Source organism: Aplidium turbinatum, chromosome 4 (assembly GCF_918807975.1).
Source record: "Aplidium turbinatum chromosome 4, kaAplTurb1.1, whole genome shotgun sequence".
NCBI classification, from domain to species: domain Eukaryota; kingdom Metazoa; phylum Chordata; class Ascidiacea; order Aplousobranchia; family Polyclinidae; genus Aplidium; species Aplidium turbinatum.
The window spans coordinates 10,961,163-10,981,508 of record NC_137475.1 but is presented as its reverse complement, the minus strand read 5'-3'; the positions used below and the strand labels follow the sequence as shown (position 1 = coordinate 10,981,508).

The 20,346-nt window shown below is 43.1% G+C and overlaps 1 protein-coding gene across 6 annotated transcripts; it reads left to right on the top strand.

The window, feature by feature from the left end:
* Positions 1-2,854: 2,854 nt before the first annotated feature.
* On the top strand, positions 2,855-10,271 carry LOC145768357 (uncharacterized). Of its 6 annotated transcripts, none has more exons than XM_082579835.1 (4): positions 2,855-3,396; positions 3,612-3,698; positions 3,882-9,924; positions 10,108-10,271. In XM_082579835.1, the coding sequence occupies exon 3, from the start codon at positions 4,537-4,539 to the stop codon at positions 8,452-8,454; it is 3,918 nt and encodes a 1,305-aa protein (XP_082435961.1). In that variant the 5' UTR covers positions 2,855-3,396; positions 3,612-3,698; positions 3,882-4,536; the 3' UTR covers positions 8,455-9,924; positions 10,108-10,271. The 6 variants fall into 6 exon arrangements, with proteins under 6 accessions (XP_082435961.1, XP_082435965.1, XP_082435962.1 ...); XM_082579839.1 differs by having other exon boundaries at positions 2,855-3,698; positions 3,882-7,672; positions 7,733-9,924; XM_082579836.1 differs by having other exon boundaries at positions 2,855-3,698; positions 3,882-9,622; positions 9,838-9,924.
* Positions 10,272-20,346: the final 10,075 nt, after the last annotated feature.

Sequence of the window (20,346 nt, the reverse complement as noted above, 5' to 3'; positions counted from 1 at the left end):
AATGCCCTGTATGCATGTAATTTTTAAAATCTAATATTGTGGGGGATTTTTTTTTCAAAACTCCATGTACCAAATGTTTAACACTGCTCAGTGACAACAGAAAATTTTAAACGAAACTACATTAAAAGAGCAAGTTTTGCCAATAACAAACATTCAAATATCTCAGCCAGAAATTAGCAACAAGAAAACATAGAGACTCAGTTTTATTTCCGAATACTGTCAATGAAAACATGATCTTATCCTTTTGCTATGCCCCCGGACAGCACCATTTTACAGTAATATTCATACCCAAATTTTTGTTGAACATGCTCTGAGAATGCACCAAATTCAAAGTAATTTTTCAAAATTTTTTGGTGGAGGCCTCCAGACACCCCGCCGCTGGATGTCGTCTTCGGTGAACATGCCACCAGGCTTCGCCCGCCGGCCGTCAAAAAACCTCTCTTCCCCTTTCAAAATACCTAGCTACGCTACTGAATTGGATCATTGTTATTAGGGCGGGCCTGCAAAGCGTATTCCGCACAGGGCCCGAAATTCCATAAGACCGGCACTGCGAAGGGTTTCGGCTTTGGTGCTGGTAGATCTGAGATCGACTCCAGCTCGGGTCAAAACAACGACTTTAAAAACGGTTGTGTTCTTTCTTGCATAACACATTGAGAATAAGTTGGGTAATAATGTGATGACGTTGTAAACCTGATATAAAATTAACCTGTTAAGTGTGCATGACAACAATTGTCGTCCAAGACAGTCGTTCTTGCTGTGCGTAAGGCAACGATTATTATTTTCGTGATCGCAGCTAATTCATGGCACTTTTAATTTCGCTTTGTCCGAACGGCACTATGAAGAAACCGAGGAACATTGTTTCCAATGAGAATTACAGTCTGACAGAAATAACGCAGTGATAATGCGATTACATTACAAAACATTAGTCCAATATTGACTTTTCCGAAATGGTCAAAATGAAAAAAAAAAAAAAATTAAAACAAAAGCTTGTCGCGCTGTGGCCTAGGGATTCCTCAATACTCTACAAAGTAATAACGCGACGAAAAACGCTCGGTGTTGCTAACATTACATGCGCACAGTAACTGGAGTTGCTAAAAATTATTAAGCATTTAACGGATTAAAAATGAGCCCTGTCGCAAAAAGACCGTAGCTGTTGTAGAGCGACAATAAATAAAACCACCCAGACAGCAAATCAAGTGTTTTTTACGTTTGCAGACTTTGAATCAAAGAAAAAAAAATGATTGATTTGTTGTCTAGGCATAACATTATCATTACTGATGGACTGCGCGCGAGTAGTGCAACAAATAAGTCACACAACAGCCCGCACGTTGATTTGCATCGCAGTTGCCCGCTTTGAGATTCCCCACAGAATTGTGATAATCTTATTTTGGAGTTGCCAGTATTTGCTCGACATTTCACAAATACGGGTAGCCTATTGAGTGCACGATTCTTAATAAAGTTAATAAGTTTGACAGCATCTTGTACAGAAGTGTTAATAAATGCAGTGGTTTAGTGCAATTATGCAGTTTAGTGCAAAATTGCTATAGGCCTACTCTCTACGACCCCTGAAATTCGAAATTCGACCCCTTGCGGAGTTGCGACCTCTAGTTTGGGAAGCCCTGGTATATAACACAAAAAGGAAAGTTTTTCTGACAAATTTCATTTAAGTTACAGGTTGTTATCGTCTTGACGCTAAATGTGACAAAATCGTCACATGAAGCTGCCTTTGAGCTTCACTCGATATGCACCAATGAACTTGCTGAACTTCATGTGCGACGGATTCGTTCTTTTTTGTGCGTCATTAAGCTCAATTCTGTTATCTAGCGGTAAAAGCGTTGGCCTACTTGTCAGCAATTTCGACAATTTTCTTGTTTTTGACTTGTAGCCTAATTAGTGGACAGCTCATTTAGCTGCATTTTTAGTGAGAACTTTGCATGAAATAATTGTTTGCTATGTTGAAAAAAATTAGACGTTATAAAGTATTATCACTTTACGTATGCGCCTTCAGTATTTTAAGATTATTAGGTCAATAGACGGCGGTAGGATGGCGCAGCGGATAAGGCACGCGCTTTCCAATCATGCAATCCTGGTTCGACTCCCGGCTTAAGCTGGTTGTTGAAAAACACCGCTCTCCTCTACCCAGCGTGTAATAAGTTGGGTGGGCGTAGTTGCTAAAGGAAAGGCGGTCGAGAGAAAGGAACTGGCCACCCTACTCTCATTAGCGCCGAAGGCTATAATGAAAACCTTATCTTTCATCCTCCGATTGTTAGATCAAGCATGGGACTCACCTTTACCGTTTAGGTCAATAGGCCTACATGACTTTGGTCACATACATGTTGTTTGGTGGTTGATCTCGTCATTAGTGTACGGTTTGAAACACTCTCTCCTAGCTGGTCACAGCGGTAAACCATAATCTTTTCGTGGGAAAATTGTAACATATAAGATTCCCGAATCCGTTCGTCTGCATGTAATGACCGAAAAAGAAACACTCCTTCGAAACGTCTATTCAAATTTGTATTTCTGTAAAATTAGCCACCTGGCTGTCGAAATTGGATGCAACGCCGTACACCACTAAAACTTGTCACTACAGAACAGATTACTTAGATAAAAGACGGAAAATTTGTCCAGCTAGCAAGCACCAAGCAAACAGTTAAACTTGCGACTGACTTCCAACAAACAATTTTACGAATGACCAGAATAGATAGCAATATCTCAAATGCACGTACGCAGTACTGTGACGCAATAGTGAAAGACATTGTCACGCAATTCAAACCGGTGTTCAAAGGTAGTGATGCAATATTTAATCAGGTCTTACGACCGATGGTGCAATATTTGGACATTGTAAGATATTTTCTCTTCACTTTCTAAGTTTTGAAGTTCACGTGTTTACGAGTGATAATATATTGATAAATGCCCTTTTTTGACGGCATAGTAGCTTTCTCCTGGCGATTGATCAACCGTAATTGATGTACTGGAAAGTTGCTTAGCTTAAAACAATATAGAAAAAACACTTTATTTTGGAAAACATTTTGGTGATTTCATATGCCCTTGCAAAACACGGTGGCTCCAAGTTTATTGTGACGTAACGATTTATTGAAATCATCGTCCCTTGGGATCTTAGTTTATCGCGTACGGAAACAACATTCCGTGATTCATGGAAAATATTGTGTTCGATTTGTTGCTTCTTTATTATAATTTGGGAACTTCAAAACATGTAAAAATTTATCTTAAATAAGCCCACTTGTGCCTTAAATATTATCAGACAGTTTGTAGCCAACGTTGGGCAAAAGTTCTGTTCATCTGTGAACTTGGGTTGTTTTGTCAGCCAGTTCGGACTTATTTAGTAAGTCGAGATTTGTAGAATTCGGGCAAGCAGCTTTAAAGAGATTGCTTCATGTGAGTACCGTACAAATTGATTGCTAATTTGTAAATTTAGCCTTTGCTACTGTATGTGTTAATAGTCTGACGTATCTAAGCTGAACATATCTATCACTATCAGTTTTGTACGCGCTGTGTTCACTTGTAAAAGGGCTTACTTAATGACACAGCTTTATTGTGCATGATCTACGTATTTTCGACGTATCGTAACGCGTTAATTTCATTTGTTATAGCTGAATTGTAACCGCATTGGAATCCTGTGTAAAGAATTTCAGACTGTTGCTGTTGTCGCAATTCACCGGCTTACTTGGCAAAAATTGGTATGAACATTTTAATTATGTGGAATTTATTGCTGATTTAATTCACACTATCTGTCCGTAAAGCGCTAAAGGTCGACGCATATTCACGATGGATGTAGCAATGTAAAAAACTCACATTAATCATTATTGCCTTGTACTGTAGTTTTAGGCAAATGCGTGATTTGTGCTTTTATGTTATTTCAGAAAACGACTTCTTTGATCACACTCCTGTTCTGATCACTCGGGATTGTGGTTTGAGAGACTGTTGGCAAAAACGTCAAGTATCATTGTTATTTCGCTCCAATTTAATAAACCATTTCCATCTATATTCGACAACAGTCGGATTGCCTTTGCGGTCGAGCCTAGTGATAGAGGATAATATCACATTAGTTTTCAATTTTCTTGCCGTGGGTCGGCAGATTTGTTTTCGTTATTCCTATTGCCTTTGGTAGGCAATATTAGTTTTCAATTTGTCGCCGTGGGTCGGCAAAGTAGTTTTCTTTATTTCTTGTTGCCTGTGTTAGGCAATAATTAGTTTCACTCTCTTGCCGTGGGACGGCAGATTTGCTGTTTATTTCCCCCTGCACTCTGTAGGCAAATTAGTATCTCGTGCTCTAAAGTCGGCACACTAGTTTTCGGGTTTCTTTTGCCTATTGGTAGGCAATTAGTTCTAGTGTCGTTGCTGACTATCTGTTCACTGTTTTGCAAATTGCTTATCAAGAAACTGCCCTTGGATAGGTGATTTTTAGGCTTCCCATTCCTTTGTTACTTTATTATCCTTCGTAGACTTGTGCCAATATTTGCTGTTGATTACTTCTCATCTTCTACATTGAAACTTTCAGCACTACTGTAAATAACGATGTCTCAAACAACAGAAACTCCAAATGAGCAGGAAAATCCATCTTCTGAGGAAACCCAGAACCTTCCATCGGTTTCAGCGTCGGTTTCGCCGGAAACTCATCATGTCGAGGAATTCTCTCCTGACAAAGCAACGCGAGAAGACAAAAGGTTAGCCTCTTGGTTCGTTTTGTGCCAGAAAGCTGCAAAAGCTAAGAGTCTTGTAGAATTTAAAAACGCTGAAGAGTCGTTTCAGCGAGTTTATGACCGGCTGTTACCAATGATGGAGGCTCACTTAAAAACTTTTAAATACGCAAATGATGAGTTTTGCGAACTAGAAGCGATGAAGCAGGCTTGGATTCAAAGGAAATTGGACATTAGCGTTGCTCGAGCAGAACTGAGCGCCGAACCCGAGCCGCATGTCGAACGTTCAGCTTTGCGAGAAACGCCAGCGGCTAGTGTGGTGTATAGTCGCCGATCGAAGAGGTCTAGCCGTTCTCGCTCTTCGTGTAGCACATCTGCCAGTGAAAGGCAGAGAACGGAGGCGGCACTAGCCAAGAAGCTTGCCGAACTTAAGTTGAAAAGCATAGAAGAAGAGCAAAGATTGCGGGCTCAAGAATCTCAGCTGCGGGCCCAAGAATCTCAGTTACAAGCAGATAGGGAACGATTCGAGGCCAAATTGGCTGTCGAGACAGCAAAAGCGCAGTTAGAAGTTTTGGACCAGTCTGAAGAATGCAGACGGTCCACGTCTCTAGCCAGCTTATGCGAGGACCAAGTGGATTCTGGCACACCGAAGGTGCCGGACTGCCAGCCTGGTCTTGCGCTATCTGGTAGAGCGGATGCTAGTAGGCATGTGGGTCAGGTGGATCTCGGTACAGGAAAGGTGCCCGAATTCCAGCCTGACCGTGCTATGACTGAGGTAAATAAAACTGTTCGTTTTCAGCCCTCGGACTCTGAAATTTTGCCTTGCATTGTGAAAGCTGTTGGCGAGGGCATGTGCATGCCTAAGCCAGAGCACATGACATTTTCAGGCGAGCCAATTGAGTATTGGACCTTTATTCGCCATTTCGAGACCCATTTGGAGAGTCGAGCTCACACCGATGGAATGCGAATGACTCTACTATTGCAGCAGTGCCGAGGGAAAGCCAAGCACTTAATCGAGCATTGTTCGATTATCGACTCCAGTGGAGGATACGCAGAAGCGAGGAAACTTCTGCACGACAATTATGGCGTGCCCCATATTGTCGCTAGGTCTTTCGTTACAAGGCTCATGGGAAGGCCTGATATAAAGAGCGAAGACGCGTTGGGCATGCGCGATTATTCCCAACTCTTACGTCAGTGTTCACTGGTGCTAGGGAAGCTCGAAAACTTGGGCGACCTTAACACAGTGGATACCATGGTGATGCTGGCTGCCAAGTTGCCGATGGAAACGCAGAAGGGCTGGAGGCGCCGCACTGCTAACATTATGCTGCAGTCAGGGAGACAAGCTACATTTAACGACTTTGTAGGGTTTGTGGAAGAAGAATCGAGAGTATTAAACGCTTTTGGAGGTTTACTGTGCAGGTCGGTGAAACGAGATCAAAGGGTCCCTGCCAGCCCCCGATATACCCAGAAGAGCTCTTGTTCTGCCGTTGAAGCGACGGTTGCTTCACGGCCGAGGATGGCATGCTACCTTTGCAACGGACCGCATCCAATAGGTAGATGCAATGAATTTCTGAAAAAGTCAATTTCTAATCGCAGGGACTTCATCAGACATAAAGGAAGGTGTTACAACTGTTTTAGCGACAAACACGTTGTCAGGTCTTGTGATAGACCACCGGCTTGCACAGTAACGGGTTGTGGACGTCGCCACAACACTCTGCTGCACGAGGAAATGAGACCTACTGGCTCGAGGCAGCAGATTGACTTTTCACAAAGTCCCAGTAACAATGATCAAACCATAGAAAATAGCAATAATGGCAGGCCAGCCACCATTGCTAAGTGCGAAACGCTGCCTGAGCAAAGGGATAATTTCTTTTTCTGCGTTATCCCGGTCAAGGTTTATTACGAAAATAAATGCTTGACCGTTAACGCATTTTTAGACACCGGAAGTGACACCACGTTTTGCACCACGTCACTGGTGAAGAAATTGGGTTTAAGAGGTCAGCCAGACAGAATCCAATTGACAACTGTGGGCCAAATGCCGAGATCGGTTGATTGCCGAAAATTAGATTTTAAAATTCGGCCGCTAGATGACACTGATGAGCTGGATATAAGACAAGCGGTGTCGCTGGACGATTTGGCGTTCAGAAACAATCGTCCTTTAACAGATTCAGATATAGAAGCATGGCCTCACCTGAAGGGTATCCAGTTCCCTCACCTGGATACTGAAGAGGTCTCATTACTAATAGGCACTGACGTTCCATATGCTCATAGGCATCTGGATTCGAGGTATGGAGGGAGAAGAGATCCCTGTGCATTAAAGACTCCTTTAGGATGGAGCGTGATTGGACCCGGAATCAAGCGGGCAAACTCAAAACAGGCAATGGTTAATCTAATAAGCCAATATCAGGTACAGAACTCCCAGACAATCTTTAGGGACGTAGATTTTCCTACTTCAGTGGAGGACAGGAAGGGCCGTGATGATGACCGCGCAGATGCGGCACGGTACCTCCCTCATGACCCAGTGTTCGACCAAAATAAGTCAGACGCAGTAAAAATTGTTTCCGATTGTGTGGCCCAACACAGAGGAATTTCATTAGACAATGTATTGATGCAAGGGCCATTGTACCAGCCCGATGTAGACGAATGGAGGGAGCGGTTCCCTCAACTCTTTGAATTGCAGAGTGCCACTTTGCAACATTGTTTAAAGTCATTGCAGTTAGGTAGGGTGAGCATAGACCGACTGCATTACTTTTTCGACGCTTTCAATCAAAATTACAGCGCGATTTCGTATCCGCACTCTGTTAATGATAACTTTACAGACACCTTGAGGGTAGAAGGACGCTTGGAGAATACAGCGAGTCCTTGCAATATCAAACATCCAATCATTCTTTCGTATTCAAGTCAATCTAAAATTTCGTTTATTTTGAAGCAGAATCTCCATGTTGGTCATGCAGGAATAGCACACACTTGGACGTCTTTGCATGAGCGGTTTAACTTCTTCAAGGATTCCGCCGCTGTGCGGAAGATCGTTAGCAGCCATGTGACAACAGGAGAGCAGAAGATGACTGATCTACCTGATGTTTGTCTACGCTCTGAGAAGCTTCTTTTCAGTTCTGTCGGAATCGACTACTTCGGACCCTTCATGGTTAAGCAGGGAAGGAGCATGGTAAAAAGGTATGGATGCATTTTCACTTGCTTAACTATGAGGGTTGTCCACTTAAAGATTGTCTATGACATGTCTACTGACGCATTTCTTAATGCTTTTCGACTGTTCGCTGCCAGACGGGGAAATCCTAAGGAAGTGTTTAGTGATAATGGCACCAATTTTGTCGGTGCACATCGCGTATTAAAGGATTGTTTGAGATCTTTACAGGACCCCAGCATTGAACAATACTTTCGACGAAAAGCAATGAGGTGGAATTTCAATCCACCAGGGGCGTCTCACTTCGGAGGCGTTTGGGAACGAATGATCCGCTCGGTTCGACTGATTCTCGATTTTATGCTCTCCAAGTTCGGCACACTGACGGACGACACGCTGAACACCTTCATGATTGAAGTGGAGAACATCCTGAACTCACGACCGCTGGTTCCAGTGAACTACAATTCGACGGATCAACAACCACTGACACCAAATCATTTATTACGACACAATTTGGAGAGTGATCCTCCAATGCTTTCCGTGAAGGCAAACGAAAAAGACTGCTATGCGCGACGACAATGGCGAAGAGTTCATTTCCTAGCCGATGAGTTCTGGCGAAGGTGGAAAAAGGAGTATCTATACCAACAATCGCTTTGAGACAAAAATGGCCGGACCGAAAATGCAACTTCGAGACGAATGACGTCGTCTTAATTGTTGACGATAATTTTCCACGACGACGTTGGACTATGGGAAGAATCATCCATACATATCCAAATAAGCACGGAGTAGTGCGACAAGTAGATGTTCGAGTCGGTACCGGCATCCTGAGAAGGCCGATTGCAAAGCTGTGTCTTATCTGCAAGCCAGCCGAGGCCTCAAATGATACTGCAATCAACGCAAATTCTGTATAGATCGAAGCAGTGCAAGAACTGCGATTTCATGCGCTTCTACGAAGCAATTGCCTGGATTTGAGGGCAAATAATAGACGCTTTGCTGATTTTATGAACGCTCTGCTGATCCGTTGCTGCGGGAACCCGATGTACCGGAAGTCAATTGTGGATTGTATTTTTCGCGGTATCTACGCATTGTCGTTCCTGCATGCGGTGTGGAGACAACAATGAGTAGATACATAATGTTTCGTATCTGTGTTTTATGACTCGCTTCAGTATTGCAGCCGTAGAGTTTTTTGCCTTTACCCTTCGTAATTGCGAAAATATCTTGTTCCACGTTAAAAATAGGCTTGCATAGTTTTCCTATTTTTGGAGGGAGTGTAAGATATTTTCTCTTCACTTTCTAAGTTTTGAAGTTCACGTGTTTACGAGTGATAATATATTGATAAATGCCCTTTTTTGACGGCATAGTAGCTTTCTCCTGGCGATTGATCAACCGTAATTGATGTACTGGAAAGTTGCTTAGCTTAAAACAATATAGAAAAAACACTTTATTTTGGAAAACATTTTGGTGATTTCATATGCCCTTGCAAAACACGGTGGCTCCAAGTTTATTGTGACGTAACGATTTATTGAAATCATCGTCCCTTGGGATCTTAGTTTATCGCGTACGGAAACAACATTCCGTGATTCATGGAAAATATTGTGTTCGATTTGTTGCTTCTTTATTATAATTTGGGAACTTCAAAACATGTAAAAATTTATCTTAAATAAGCCCACTTGTGCCTTAAATATTATCAGACAGTTTGTAGCCAACGTTGGGCAAAAGTTCTGTTCATCTGTGAACTTGGGTTGTTTTGTCAGCCAGTTCGGACTTATTTAGTAAGTCGAGATTTGTAGAATTCGGGCAAGCAGCTTTAAAGAGATTGCTTCATGTGAGTACCGTACAAATTGATTGCTAATTTGTAAATTTAGCCTTTGCTACTGTATGTGTTAATAGTCTGACGTATCTAAGCTGAACATATCTATCACTATCAGTTTTGTACGCGCTGTGTTCACTTGTAAAAGGGCTTACTTAATGACACAGCTTTATTGTGCATGATCTACGTATTTTCGACGTATCGTAACGCGTTAATTTCATTTGTTATAGCTGAATTGTAACCGCATTGGAATCCTGTGTAAAGAATTTCAGACTGTTGCTGTTGTCGCAATTCACCGGCTTACTTGGCAAAAATTGGTATGAACATTTTAATTATGTGGAATTTATTGCTGATTTAATTCACACTATCTGTCCGTAAAGCGCTAAAGGTCGACGCATATTCACGATGGATGTAGCAATGTAAAAAACTCACATTAATCATTATTGCCTTGTACTGTAGTTTTAGGCAAATGCGTGATTTGTGCTTTTATGTTATTTCAGAAAACGACTTCTTTGATCACACTCCTGTTCTGATCACTCGGGATTGTGGTTTGAGAGACTGTTGGCAAAAACGTCAAGTATCATTGTTATTTCGCTCCAATTTAATAAACCATTTCCATCTATATTCGACAACAGTCGGATTGCCTTTGCGGTCGAGCCTAGTGATAGAGGATAATATCACAACATTTTCTAGCAATTTCCATGACGTAAGATGCCAGCTAGGTTAAGTAGACCATAACGGTTTTTATATGACGTTTGATTTGGTGAACAAAATTGTCGGGAACATAGCGGCCCCTAGTTATGACAGTCTAGCATGGCATAACTAAAAAAGAATTGACGACAATTGTGAGCCAATGAATAAAAACACACGATACACAAATTGTTTGAATCACTCACTTTTAAGTTAATACGTAAATACAAAGGGCATGCAAAGAATGAACAACAATACGGGATAATACACTACGATACATGAAATTGGTACCATAGGTACATGCTAAAATGACGCTATATACAATGGTTGCGATAATAACCGACTGTTCCGGGCTCAGACAAGGGTCGGCCACCGCAGACAAAACCAGGGTCAAACCCTAACACTTAGGTGTTCTTTACGGGGGCGAGGCACGAAATATCCCTCAACACATAGTCTACTTTCACTTTCCCCGTACTCTCATCATAGTTGCAGACGGCAACTTTAGCTCTACGAACCACAGGCTTCCCTTTCCTAATTTGTGGAACTACCTCATGCACCCTCCCAAGTTGATACTTCCCACGTTTACCAATGTCTTGGAGAGAACCTACCACTACAAGTTGACCAGGCTCCAAATTCTCGGCCATTTTTAACCATTTTTTCCGGCCCTGAAGCCCTGGCAAGTAAAAATCTATCCATTTGCTCCAAAACTGCTGAAAAAGTGACAAATTGAACCGATAATCCCTTCTTAGTTGGTCACGATCATGTGGTTGCCCAACAGCACAGTATGGGTCTAAGTATGGGGTCAAAAGTGAGGCAGGGGTGATGACAGTAAAATCCCTAGGGTCGTCACTCAAAGGTACCAAAGGGCGTTCGTTCACGATCCGAACGGCACTGCCTGTGTACGTAAGCAGTTCAATAAAATTGGGCTTACGTATTTGTTATAGTCGTCATCTACGTTGAATATATGTAACTCGTGACCAGCGTCACTACATAATCACCGTTCAGCGTTTTCTGGTACAGACGTTGGAATTGATTACCACCGCACTGCGCGTGTAATCAATTGAGCGTTCTGTACCAAGTTCCTTAGTTGATTGTTTTGCGTTTCTTTCTTACTATATATTGCGTTGATTTTATACACTGAATCAGTAAGTAACAAGAGGTAAATGGTTTTCTCACTTGGTTGGCTATCGCTACAATTATTATTGTTTATTTTATATTAAACGTCTGGAAATACAACAGACATTTAACTGGCGTCGCCGGCAGGATCTTTACAGAATTTTTACAGGATTTTAGAAACATGGAGAAACTGATCGAAGTCCTGCAACAACAAATTGTCAACCAAGAACGTCAGACGAAGGAGCAAATTGCCAGACAAGAAGAACGTCACCAGGAACGTCAAGAAGAACAAGAAAGGCGCCACCAAGAACAACTACGAGAAATACGAGCCCAAACTGCGAGATCACAGCCAACAACAATACAACAACAGGTATCTTTACCTAAGTTCGTAGCGTTCGAAGCCACCACTGAACTGTGGGCAGACTATTGGAAGAGGTTTAACACCTTTGTAGCAGCACATTCAGTCGCACAAGACAAAATGCCGCAGGTTTTTCTCACCAATCAATCACCTACAATCTACAAAATGTTAACAAATTTGGCTGCGCAGGAAACAAACCCAAAAGAAGTCAACGATCTCACCATGACGGAAATTACAAATTACATGGCTCAACAATTCGACCCAAAACGTTTCATCGTGAGGGAGCGATTCCGTTTCTGGAGCGAAATGAAGCGCAAGCCCGGTGAAACAGCTCAAGAACTAGCCATCCGCATACGCCAGGCAGCTGCCACCTGTGACTTCTCGTCCATTTCAAATCCATTGGACGAAGCTTTACGTACTCGTTTTATTTGTTCAATAGGTAACGAGGCGGTGCTTAAGGCGTTATTCAAAATCAGAGCTGATGAACTTACTTTCAAACGTGCGGTGGAGGTTGCATCAGAAACCGAAGAGGCAGCCAAGGTGGCTAAAGAAACTGTTTACGGCACTCCACCAGCACCAGTTGCGAAAGTAAGGACCATCAGCAAACCTCCAAAAACTAGGCAACTTACAAGTACTTTCTTTACTTCTAAAAATAAAGAATGCTATCGCTGTGGTAATTCCAACCACAACGCCAATGACTGTAGGTTTAAGAAAGCCACTTGCCATTTCTGCAATATTACGGGACACTTACAGAGTGTTTGCCGAAAGAAAGATAGACAGTTCAAACCTTCTAAGATAAATTGTATCGAGGAAATTAACATGCTTTCTAGTTCTTGCAGAAAACCTCGAAATTCAAAGTTGGAAGTACCGATCTCCATTAATTCGGTAACCACACACTTAGAACTGGACACTGCTACGAATGGAAATTTCCTTTCCAGCGACGTCTGGACTCGGGTAGGCGCACCTCAACTGCAAGCACCAGTGTCGCAGTTCCAATCTGCTACCAAGCATCTAGTACCAATCACGGGTTCTTTCACGGCCCAGGTAACTTGTCCTTCCACGGGAAGGTCAGATAATATTTCTTTTGTAGTCACGACAGTCAAAGGACTAAACTTGCTAGGTCGTGATGCAATCTCGTCTTTAGGGATTTCTATCGATAAATTCCTTCTGTCTAACTGTTCTACTTTACAGAGCATCCAGTCATGCGACAAGCCTGATAAGAGTCTGGAGAAGGCATGCTCCCTCTTATGTGACGAGTTCAAAGATGTTTTTAAGCCTGAACTCGGGTGCTTACGAGATTATGAACTAGACATAGATTTTAAGTCTGATGCTAAACCTGTTTTTCTAAAACCTAGGCCTGTACCTTTCGCGCTAAAGGAGGACTTAGCACAAGCCTATGATTCGGGCATTGCACGTGGTGTATGGACACCAGTTCAGTTTTGCGATTGGAGCACACCGGTTGTTCCAGTCCGTAAGCCTTCAAACTCTTCAGGAGCGAAGGCCAAGTTACGCATTTGTGGCGATTATTCAGTCACGGTGAACCCTTCCCTGGAGACCCATCGTCACCCGTTACCCTTACCAGAAGACTTAATGCAAAAGTTGGGTGGTGGGTATGGTTTCAGCAAGATAGACTTGGCTGATGCCTACAATCAGATTCGACTTGGTCCTGACAGTCGAAAACGACTCGCATTAAGCACTCACCGTGGCGTACTTTTACAAAATGTTTTACCTTTTGGCATATCTTCTGCTCCAGGGTATTTTCAGAAGATCATGGACGACCTTACAGCCGACCTTCCAGGGGTTGCAGTCTACCTAGACGACATTCTTGTCAGTGGCACTACTGCTGAGGAGCATCTCCAGAATCTTAAACGGCTCCTCGATCGACTTCACTCAAAAGGCCTGAGGTGTAGGAAAGACAAGTGTAAGTTTGCACAACCTCAGGTAGAGTATCTCGGACACATTTTGTCCAGGCAGGGCATCTCCAAAGGTCCCAAGGTAAACGCCGTACTGGAGATGTCTGCCCCCACTGACGTATCTTCTCTTCGTTCGTTTTTAGGTTCCTTACAATTTTACTCGAAGTTTCTACCGTTGAACGCTTCTACTGTAGCAGAACCACTACACCATCTCACGAAAAAGGACATTCCTTGGAGATGGGGAAAACAAGAGGAAAACTCTTTTGTTCAGCTGAAGCATTATCTTTCTACTGATGAGGTTCTTACACATTTCAATGCTTCACTTCCGGTAGGTATCGCATGTGATGCTTCTAGTGTGGGCATCGGTGCTACTTTGTTTCACCGTTACCCAGATGGCACAGAACGGCCTATAGCAAACGTTTCAAAAGTATTAACAGCCTCTCAGAGAAACTATAGTCAAATTCAGAAAGAGGCTTTGTCGATAATTTTTGCGCTAAAGAAATTCTATCAATATCTTTTTGGTAGATCATTTATTTTGGTCACAGATCATAAACCATTGCTTAGTCTTTTTGGCCCGACCAAATCGACACCTTCTTTGGCAGCAAATCGTTTGGCTCGTTGGGCACTCTTTTTGTCGCAATTTACATACACTATTGAGTACAGGAAGACAAAGGATCATTAAAACGCTGATGCTTTGAGTCGCTTACCAGCAGGAGGGGATAAAGTCTTCAATGAAGAGGAAAGTGCGGATGACATTGATATCGTCTGTGCTATCGATGCTTTGGATTTGCAGGTCCAGACCCCAAATGCCGCCTCACTGCGTAAAGAATCTTCTAAAGATCCTATCATTTCCACGGTAATGCGTTTCATTCATGAAGGATGGCCGGCCAAGTCTTCTCCACAAGACCCGGTCGAACCGTTTCGTAAGTACGCAGACTCTCTTTCTACTTGTTACGGATGTCTACTTTACGGTTCCAGAGTGGTCATCCCTTCCAAACTTCGTCCTTCCGTCCTTCAGTTGCTTCATGAAGGACATTTCGGCATTGAGAGAATGAAGCAGTTGGCAAGAACGTCCGTCTACTGGCCAAACATCGATCGAGACATCGCGGAACTTTGTCACAAGTGCAGTACCTGTGGCGAATATCAACAGCAATCTAAAACCCAGGTCCAATCATGGACGGTTCCAGAAGCACCGTGGAGTCGCTTGCACATAGATCATGCGGTAGAATTCATGGGTTACCATTGGTTACTCAGCATTGATGCTTTTTCTAAATACCCATGTATTCATGCTACTACTTCCTTATCTTCAACAGCTACTATCAACCTGCTAGAAGAAGATTTTGCTCATTTCGGCTATCCCCATACTGTAGTTACCGATAATGCTACTACTTTTAAATCCACAGAATTTCAAACTTTCTGTAAGGAGAGGGGTATGGTACACGTCACGGGTGCACCTTACCATCCGGAAACCAATGGAGCGGCGGAGCGCCTCGTACGTACGTTCAAGCAAGCACTTCGCAAATCTTCCCTGCCCCCGAAACAAGCCGTCTTGGAATTCCTACAGCAGTATCGACGCACGCCAACTCCGAGTGGCTACTCTCCAAGCCAATTACTCAACAATCGTCAGATTCGAACCAAGATCGACACGCTTCTCCCCACATCGTCTCAAGTGGTACCCCGACAGAAACCTCACAACACGGACGCCTCCGAAGGTACAAACCGGCATTTCAAACCGGGAGATCCCTGTTACGCGCTATCATTCACTCCACGACGGAGCCAGGATCCTCGTTGGGTTCCAGCCGAGGTGATCAAGCGACAGGGTAGCCGAATCTTCCTGGTACGTCTGCTGCCACATGGTCCGACGTGGAGGCGCCATATGGACCAACTGCAACCTCGCTATGCATCATCGGAGGACCAGGAGCCGGGAGATACTCCTGCACCAACAATCGACTCTTCCGCTGTCTCCACCTCAGCCCGAACGAATTCGGACGACACACCGACTGTACCGGAATTCGGGCCACACAACCCACGAAGGTCGAGCCGTCGCCGCAGACCTCCGGCTCGTTTCGGACTTTGAGTTTTATTGTTAATTCGGTGTCTTGTTCATTTTTTATGTTTGTGTATAAAAATTATCGGGGAGGTGTTATAGTCGTCATCTACGTTGAATATATGTAACTCGTGACCAGCGTCACTACATAATCACCGTTCAGCGTTTTCTGGTACAGACGTTGGAATTGATTACCACCGCACTGCGCGTGTAATCAATTGAGCGTTCTGTACCACGTTCCTTAGTTGATTGTTTTGCGTTTCTTTCTTACTATATATTGCGTTGATTTTATACACTGAATCAGTAAGTAACAAGAGGTAAATGGTTTTCTCACTTGGTTGGCTATCGCTACAATTATTATTGTTTATTTTATATTAAACGTCTGGAAATACAACAGTATTGAAGAGTCCAAAATGTGAAAAAAATACTTAGTCATATCGGCCACGAAACCAAATCTACTCAGCCGAAATCTAGCCAAGAGATCTGCCAGAGTGTTTAACAAATCAAGACACGAAAACAATACATCATTAACACAAGTTCCTCAAAATTCAGACTTGCCGTCGTAAACAATACGCTTTTTTAATTGTGACGTCACAAAGTATGGTAAATACCACTGAAAGCCCTTTACATTTCCTGCTTTACCAGCACGCTCAATATAACCATTAGATTTAAGATCTTTCATGGTGTCGGTAAGGAAATCACGAAGTTCAGGTTGTTTTAAAGCCTTCTTCCTTAAAGCAGCAGCTCTATCTGACGCCAGCACAAAATTGTTAGGTAAATCAATATCTTCCTTCAACGGTACAGGTATCTCAAATCGACCATCTTTCAACTCAATATTCGGTTCAACAAGTTCTCTAGCCAAAATATCATTGCGAGACAATTCACAGGTTTCATTTTGCAAGGTCAAATCTTGAATGACTTTATTCAGGTCTGCTATTTCCATATCACGAGACTCAATTTTACGCTGAAAGCTAGAGATGACATCCGACTCTGAAGACGTTTGCACTCTGCACACGTTAGCAACGCTTTCATCTAAGGGTGACTTACCACCACAAGCCAACCAACCGAGAGGAGTGAGCAAAGCATGTGGTTCACTACGATTCTCACCAACACGCTCTTCTTTAGCACACATCAAATAAGCGTTGTCGTTGCCAATCAGTACATCTACAGTACTACAATCATTCAAATGAAACATATTCACGTCATGAAAATGACGGAAACTACTTAAATCCTGCTTATGTGGTAAAGTTTTAATATCGTCAGCCCAAGCTGGGTTAACCACCGAAGTTATATCACAAAACAGTTCATTCGTCTCTAACGACTGAATGTTGAGTTTAACAAGGTCAGCACAAGTAGGTTTCTGACCAGCCAGAGTATCCATTTTAAACGACGCTTTGTCATACGGTTTAACGTCAAGTTCGCAGACCAAATCACTCGAAACAAAAGTCAACTGCGAACCAGGATCATGCTGACAATACACCAACTTCGATTTGCCAGTCATTGGATTCAAAACACGAGCAGCAGTAACGCGGTTAAAGGCTGCTTTAACATTTCCAATCTTAACATTACGCACAGGAACTCTGGCACGAGCATCATCTTTACCGACCGAATCCAGAGAATCACGTGACGTCACATAAAAATCATGCAGAAGAAAATAGTGTTCCTATCGTTGTTAGGGCCACACTGACGACAGTTGTTTGCATGAACGCAATCCCTAACCATATGCTGGCGCAAACAATTCAAGCATTTGCCAGCTTTCACAATGACATCTCTCCGATCTTTAGGTGTCAAGCGCAAAAATTCTTTACAATTAGACAAAAAATGATATTCAACTTGACCACGTGACGAACAATAAAAACATGCCGGTATGTCTCTACGTCTGGCCACACCACCGCGCGGTGCGCCAACAGCAGTCGAGTACTGCGAACTCCCTGAAATCACGTTATCATGGGGTTTTACGGACGTCTGCCTAACCGGACATGAAGGCAATTTTCCTTTGCCAAACTTTTTAAAATGCTGCGACTCACCAGAATCGCCCATTAGCATAATGCTAAAATCAGTCGACTTGCGCGTTTCCTCCCGTACTACAAATTCAAACAAACTCTGCAAAGTAGGCTCATCAGTACCACCATACTGATCACCTAAAAAGTCAAGATAACGCTGCTTAGCGTCAAACGGGAGTCGCTTAGCCAAATCCAAAGCAAAACGTCCTTCCGATTTGTCACGCTGACCATAAGCTTGCGCGTAAAGCAGACACTGCGACAATTCATCTTTAGACTCTTTCAAATCACTGGAAAAGATCGAAGTCAATTTGCTACCATAGCGATACTTTCTAATTTCCGGTTCGGCGAAAAGACCTCCACGAACCCCAAAACGCTGGGACAAGCGAGCTAACGACATTTCTATCCTGTCTTCTTCTGACAAGCCAGGAGTGTCGGAAACCAAATTAGCAATCGTTTGCGCAGCTGTTCTAACACAAACTGCTTGTAACAAAGTCAAACGAGTTCCTTTAAACGGTGAAGCTGCCATTAAGGCCGTAACACGATTTTTAAAGAAGATAAATGGCATATTATTACCATCGTAACCAATCAAGGCCGCCTTATCGAAAAACGTCCTACTATTTTGGTATTCAAAAAAGCAATCCTGTTGTTGAGAACTCGATTTAGCGGGAGAAGACAAACTATATCCCTTAAGGGGCTGAGTGGGCTCAGTCACATGCACAGCACGATCACGATCCTCACACACGTTAAAATCAGGAGACGCGATACGCCTCTCACAACCACCCAAATTACGTGTAGCTGGGAGATCAAAAACTAGCGGCGCAGAAAATTGTGAAGGGGGCAAAACATTACTTCTGATAGCGGCCCCGTGACCTGTACGCTCTGGGGGAGGAAATCGGCTATAATTCGCAGGCCTTGGCTCTACAGCCTTCGGAAGACCCTTAGCCGCGGCCCCGAGACCTCCTGAAACAGCTGGAAAACGTGTGGATTGCACTGGTCCACTTACAGATTGAACAGGCGTCTGGAAAAGGTTATGTAAATTAAACTGCGATTGATGTTCATTTCTGGAATGGCTAGAAGAGCCCTTCTTAGAACTACGCCGGGAGCCCAACTCTCATCGATATTCAGCTAAAACTACCTCTTTACGTTGTTCAGCCCTCAACTGAGCGTCTTTGAGTGCGAACTCAGCAGCTCTCACTTCTGCTCTCGCGGCGGCCTCAGCAGCTCTCGCTTCAGCCTCAGCTCTCGCGGCAGCCTCAGCTCTTATGGCCTCAGCAGCTCTCGCTTCGGCCTCAGCTCTCGCGGCAGCCTCAGCTCTTATGGTCTCAGCTCTCGCCATGGCCTCAGCAGCTCTTGCTTCGGCCTCAGCTTGTATCTGGAGCTCCTCTCGTCTTAGCTGTAGGTTAATTTGTGCCACTATCCGAGACGAACTCGTAGACATCCTAGTGCTTACATTTGAGGCGCTATCCTCAGGATGTATGTCAGCATCCAACATATCTGAGAACTCACTTACTTTTTGTTCAAAGTTATTTTTTAACGAGTTAAATTCGGGGTCTACCCTATCACGAAGTTCTGCCAAGATTGCAGAGTTAAAAATTTTAGTCAAAAGAGCATGGAAATGCCGTAAATCCTCTTCCAAAGTAGAGAACTTAGATCTAAAAATTAACAGTTCCTGCTTATCACTCAAAGAACCTAGGGCTACAGAAAGTTCCCCAATTTGAGTCAAAATATCCCGTCTAAGATGCCGGGCCTCTCGAACTGACTTAGCCTCATCGTTATTGGGTCCCTGCCCGACCGCAAAGAACATCATCAGGCTTAAACTCAGTCGAGTCGACGGCGGTCGAGTCCCTGTCGCCACCGAGTGTAGACATATTAAGTGTTGGGGCTCAATTTAACAATTAAAAAAATTAAGTTACACAAACACACAAAATTAAGTTATAAAAAACTTAACTGCAAAAACCGTAAAAATACAAAAAGAATTTAAATGCACAATACCGTAGTTGTACGGGTATATGAAGTCCTAAAGTTCCACACAACTTGCTTGGATTCGTTCACTTGAATCTTCAAGCACAGATCGATTGTCTTTAATCTTTTTTCTTCAAATGAATGTCAATGTTGTTTTTTCTTCAGAACCAACTGTTATAGTCGTCATTTTATTTACGTTGAATATATGTAACTCGTGACCAGCGTCACTACATAATCACAGTTCAGCGTTTTCTGGTACAGACGTTGGAATTGATTACTACCGCACTGCGCGTGTAATCAATTGAGCGTTCTGTACCACGTTCCTTAGTTGATTGTTTTGCGTTTCTTTCTTACTATATATTGCGTTGCTTTTATACACTGAGTCAGTAAGTAACAAGAGGTAAATGGTTTTCTCACTTGGTTGGCTATCGCTACAATTATTATTGTTTATTTTATATTAAACGTCTGGAAATACAACAGACATTTAACTGGCGTCGTCGGCAGGATCTTTACAGAATTTCTACAGGATTTTAGAAACATGGAGAAACTGATCGAAGTCCTGCAACAACAAATTGCCAACCAAGAACGCCAGACGAAGGAGCAAATTGCCAGACAAGAAGAACGTCACCGAGAACAAGAACAACGTCACC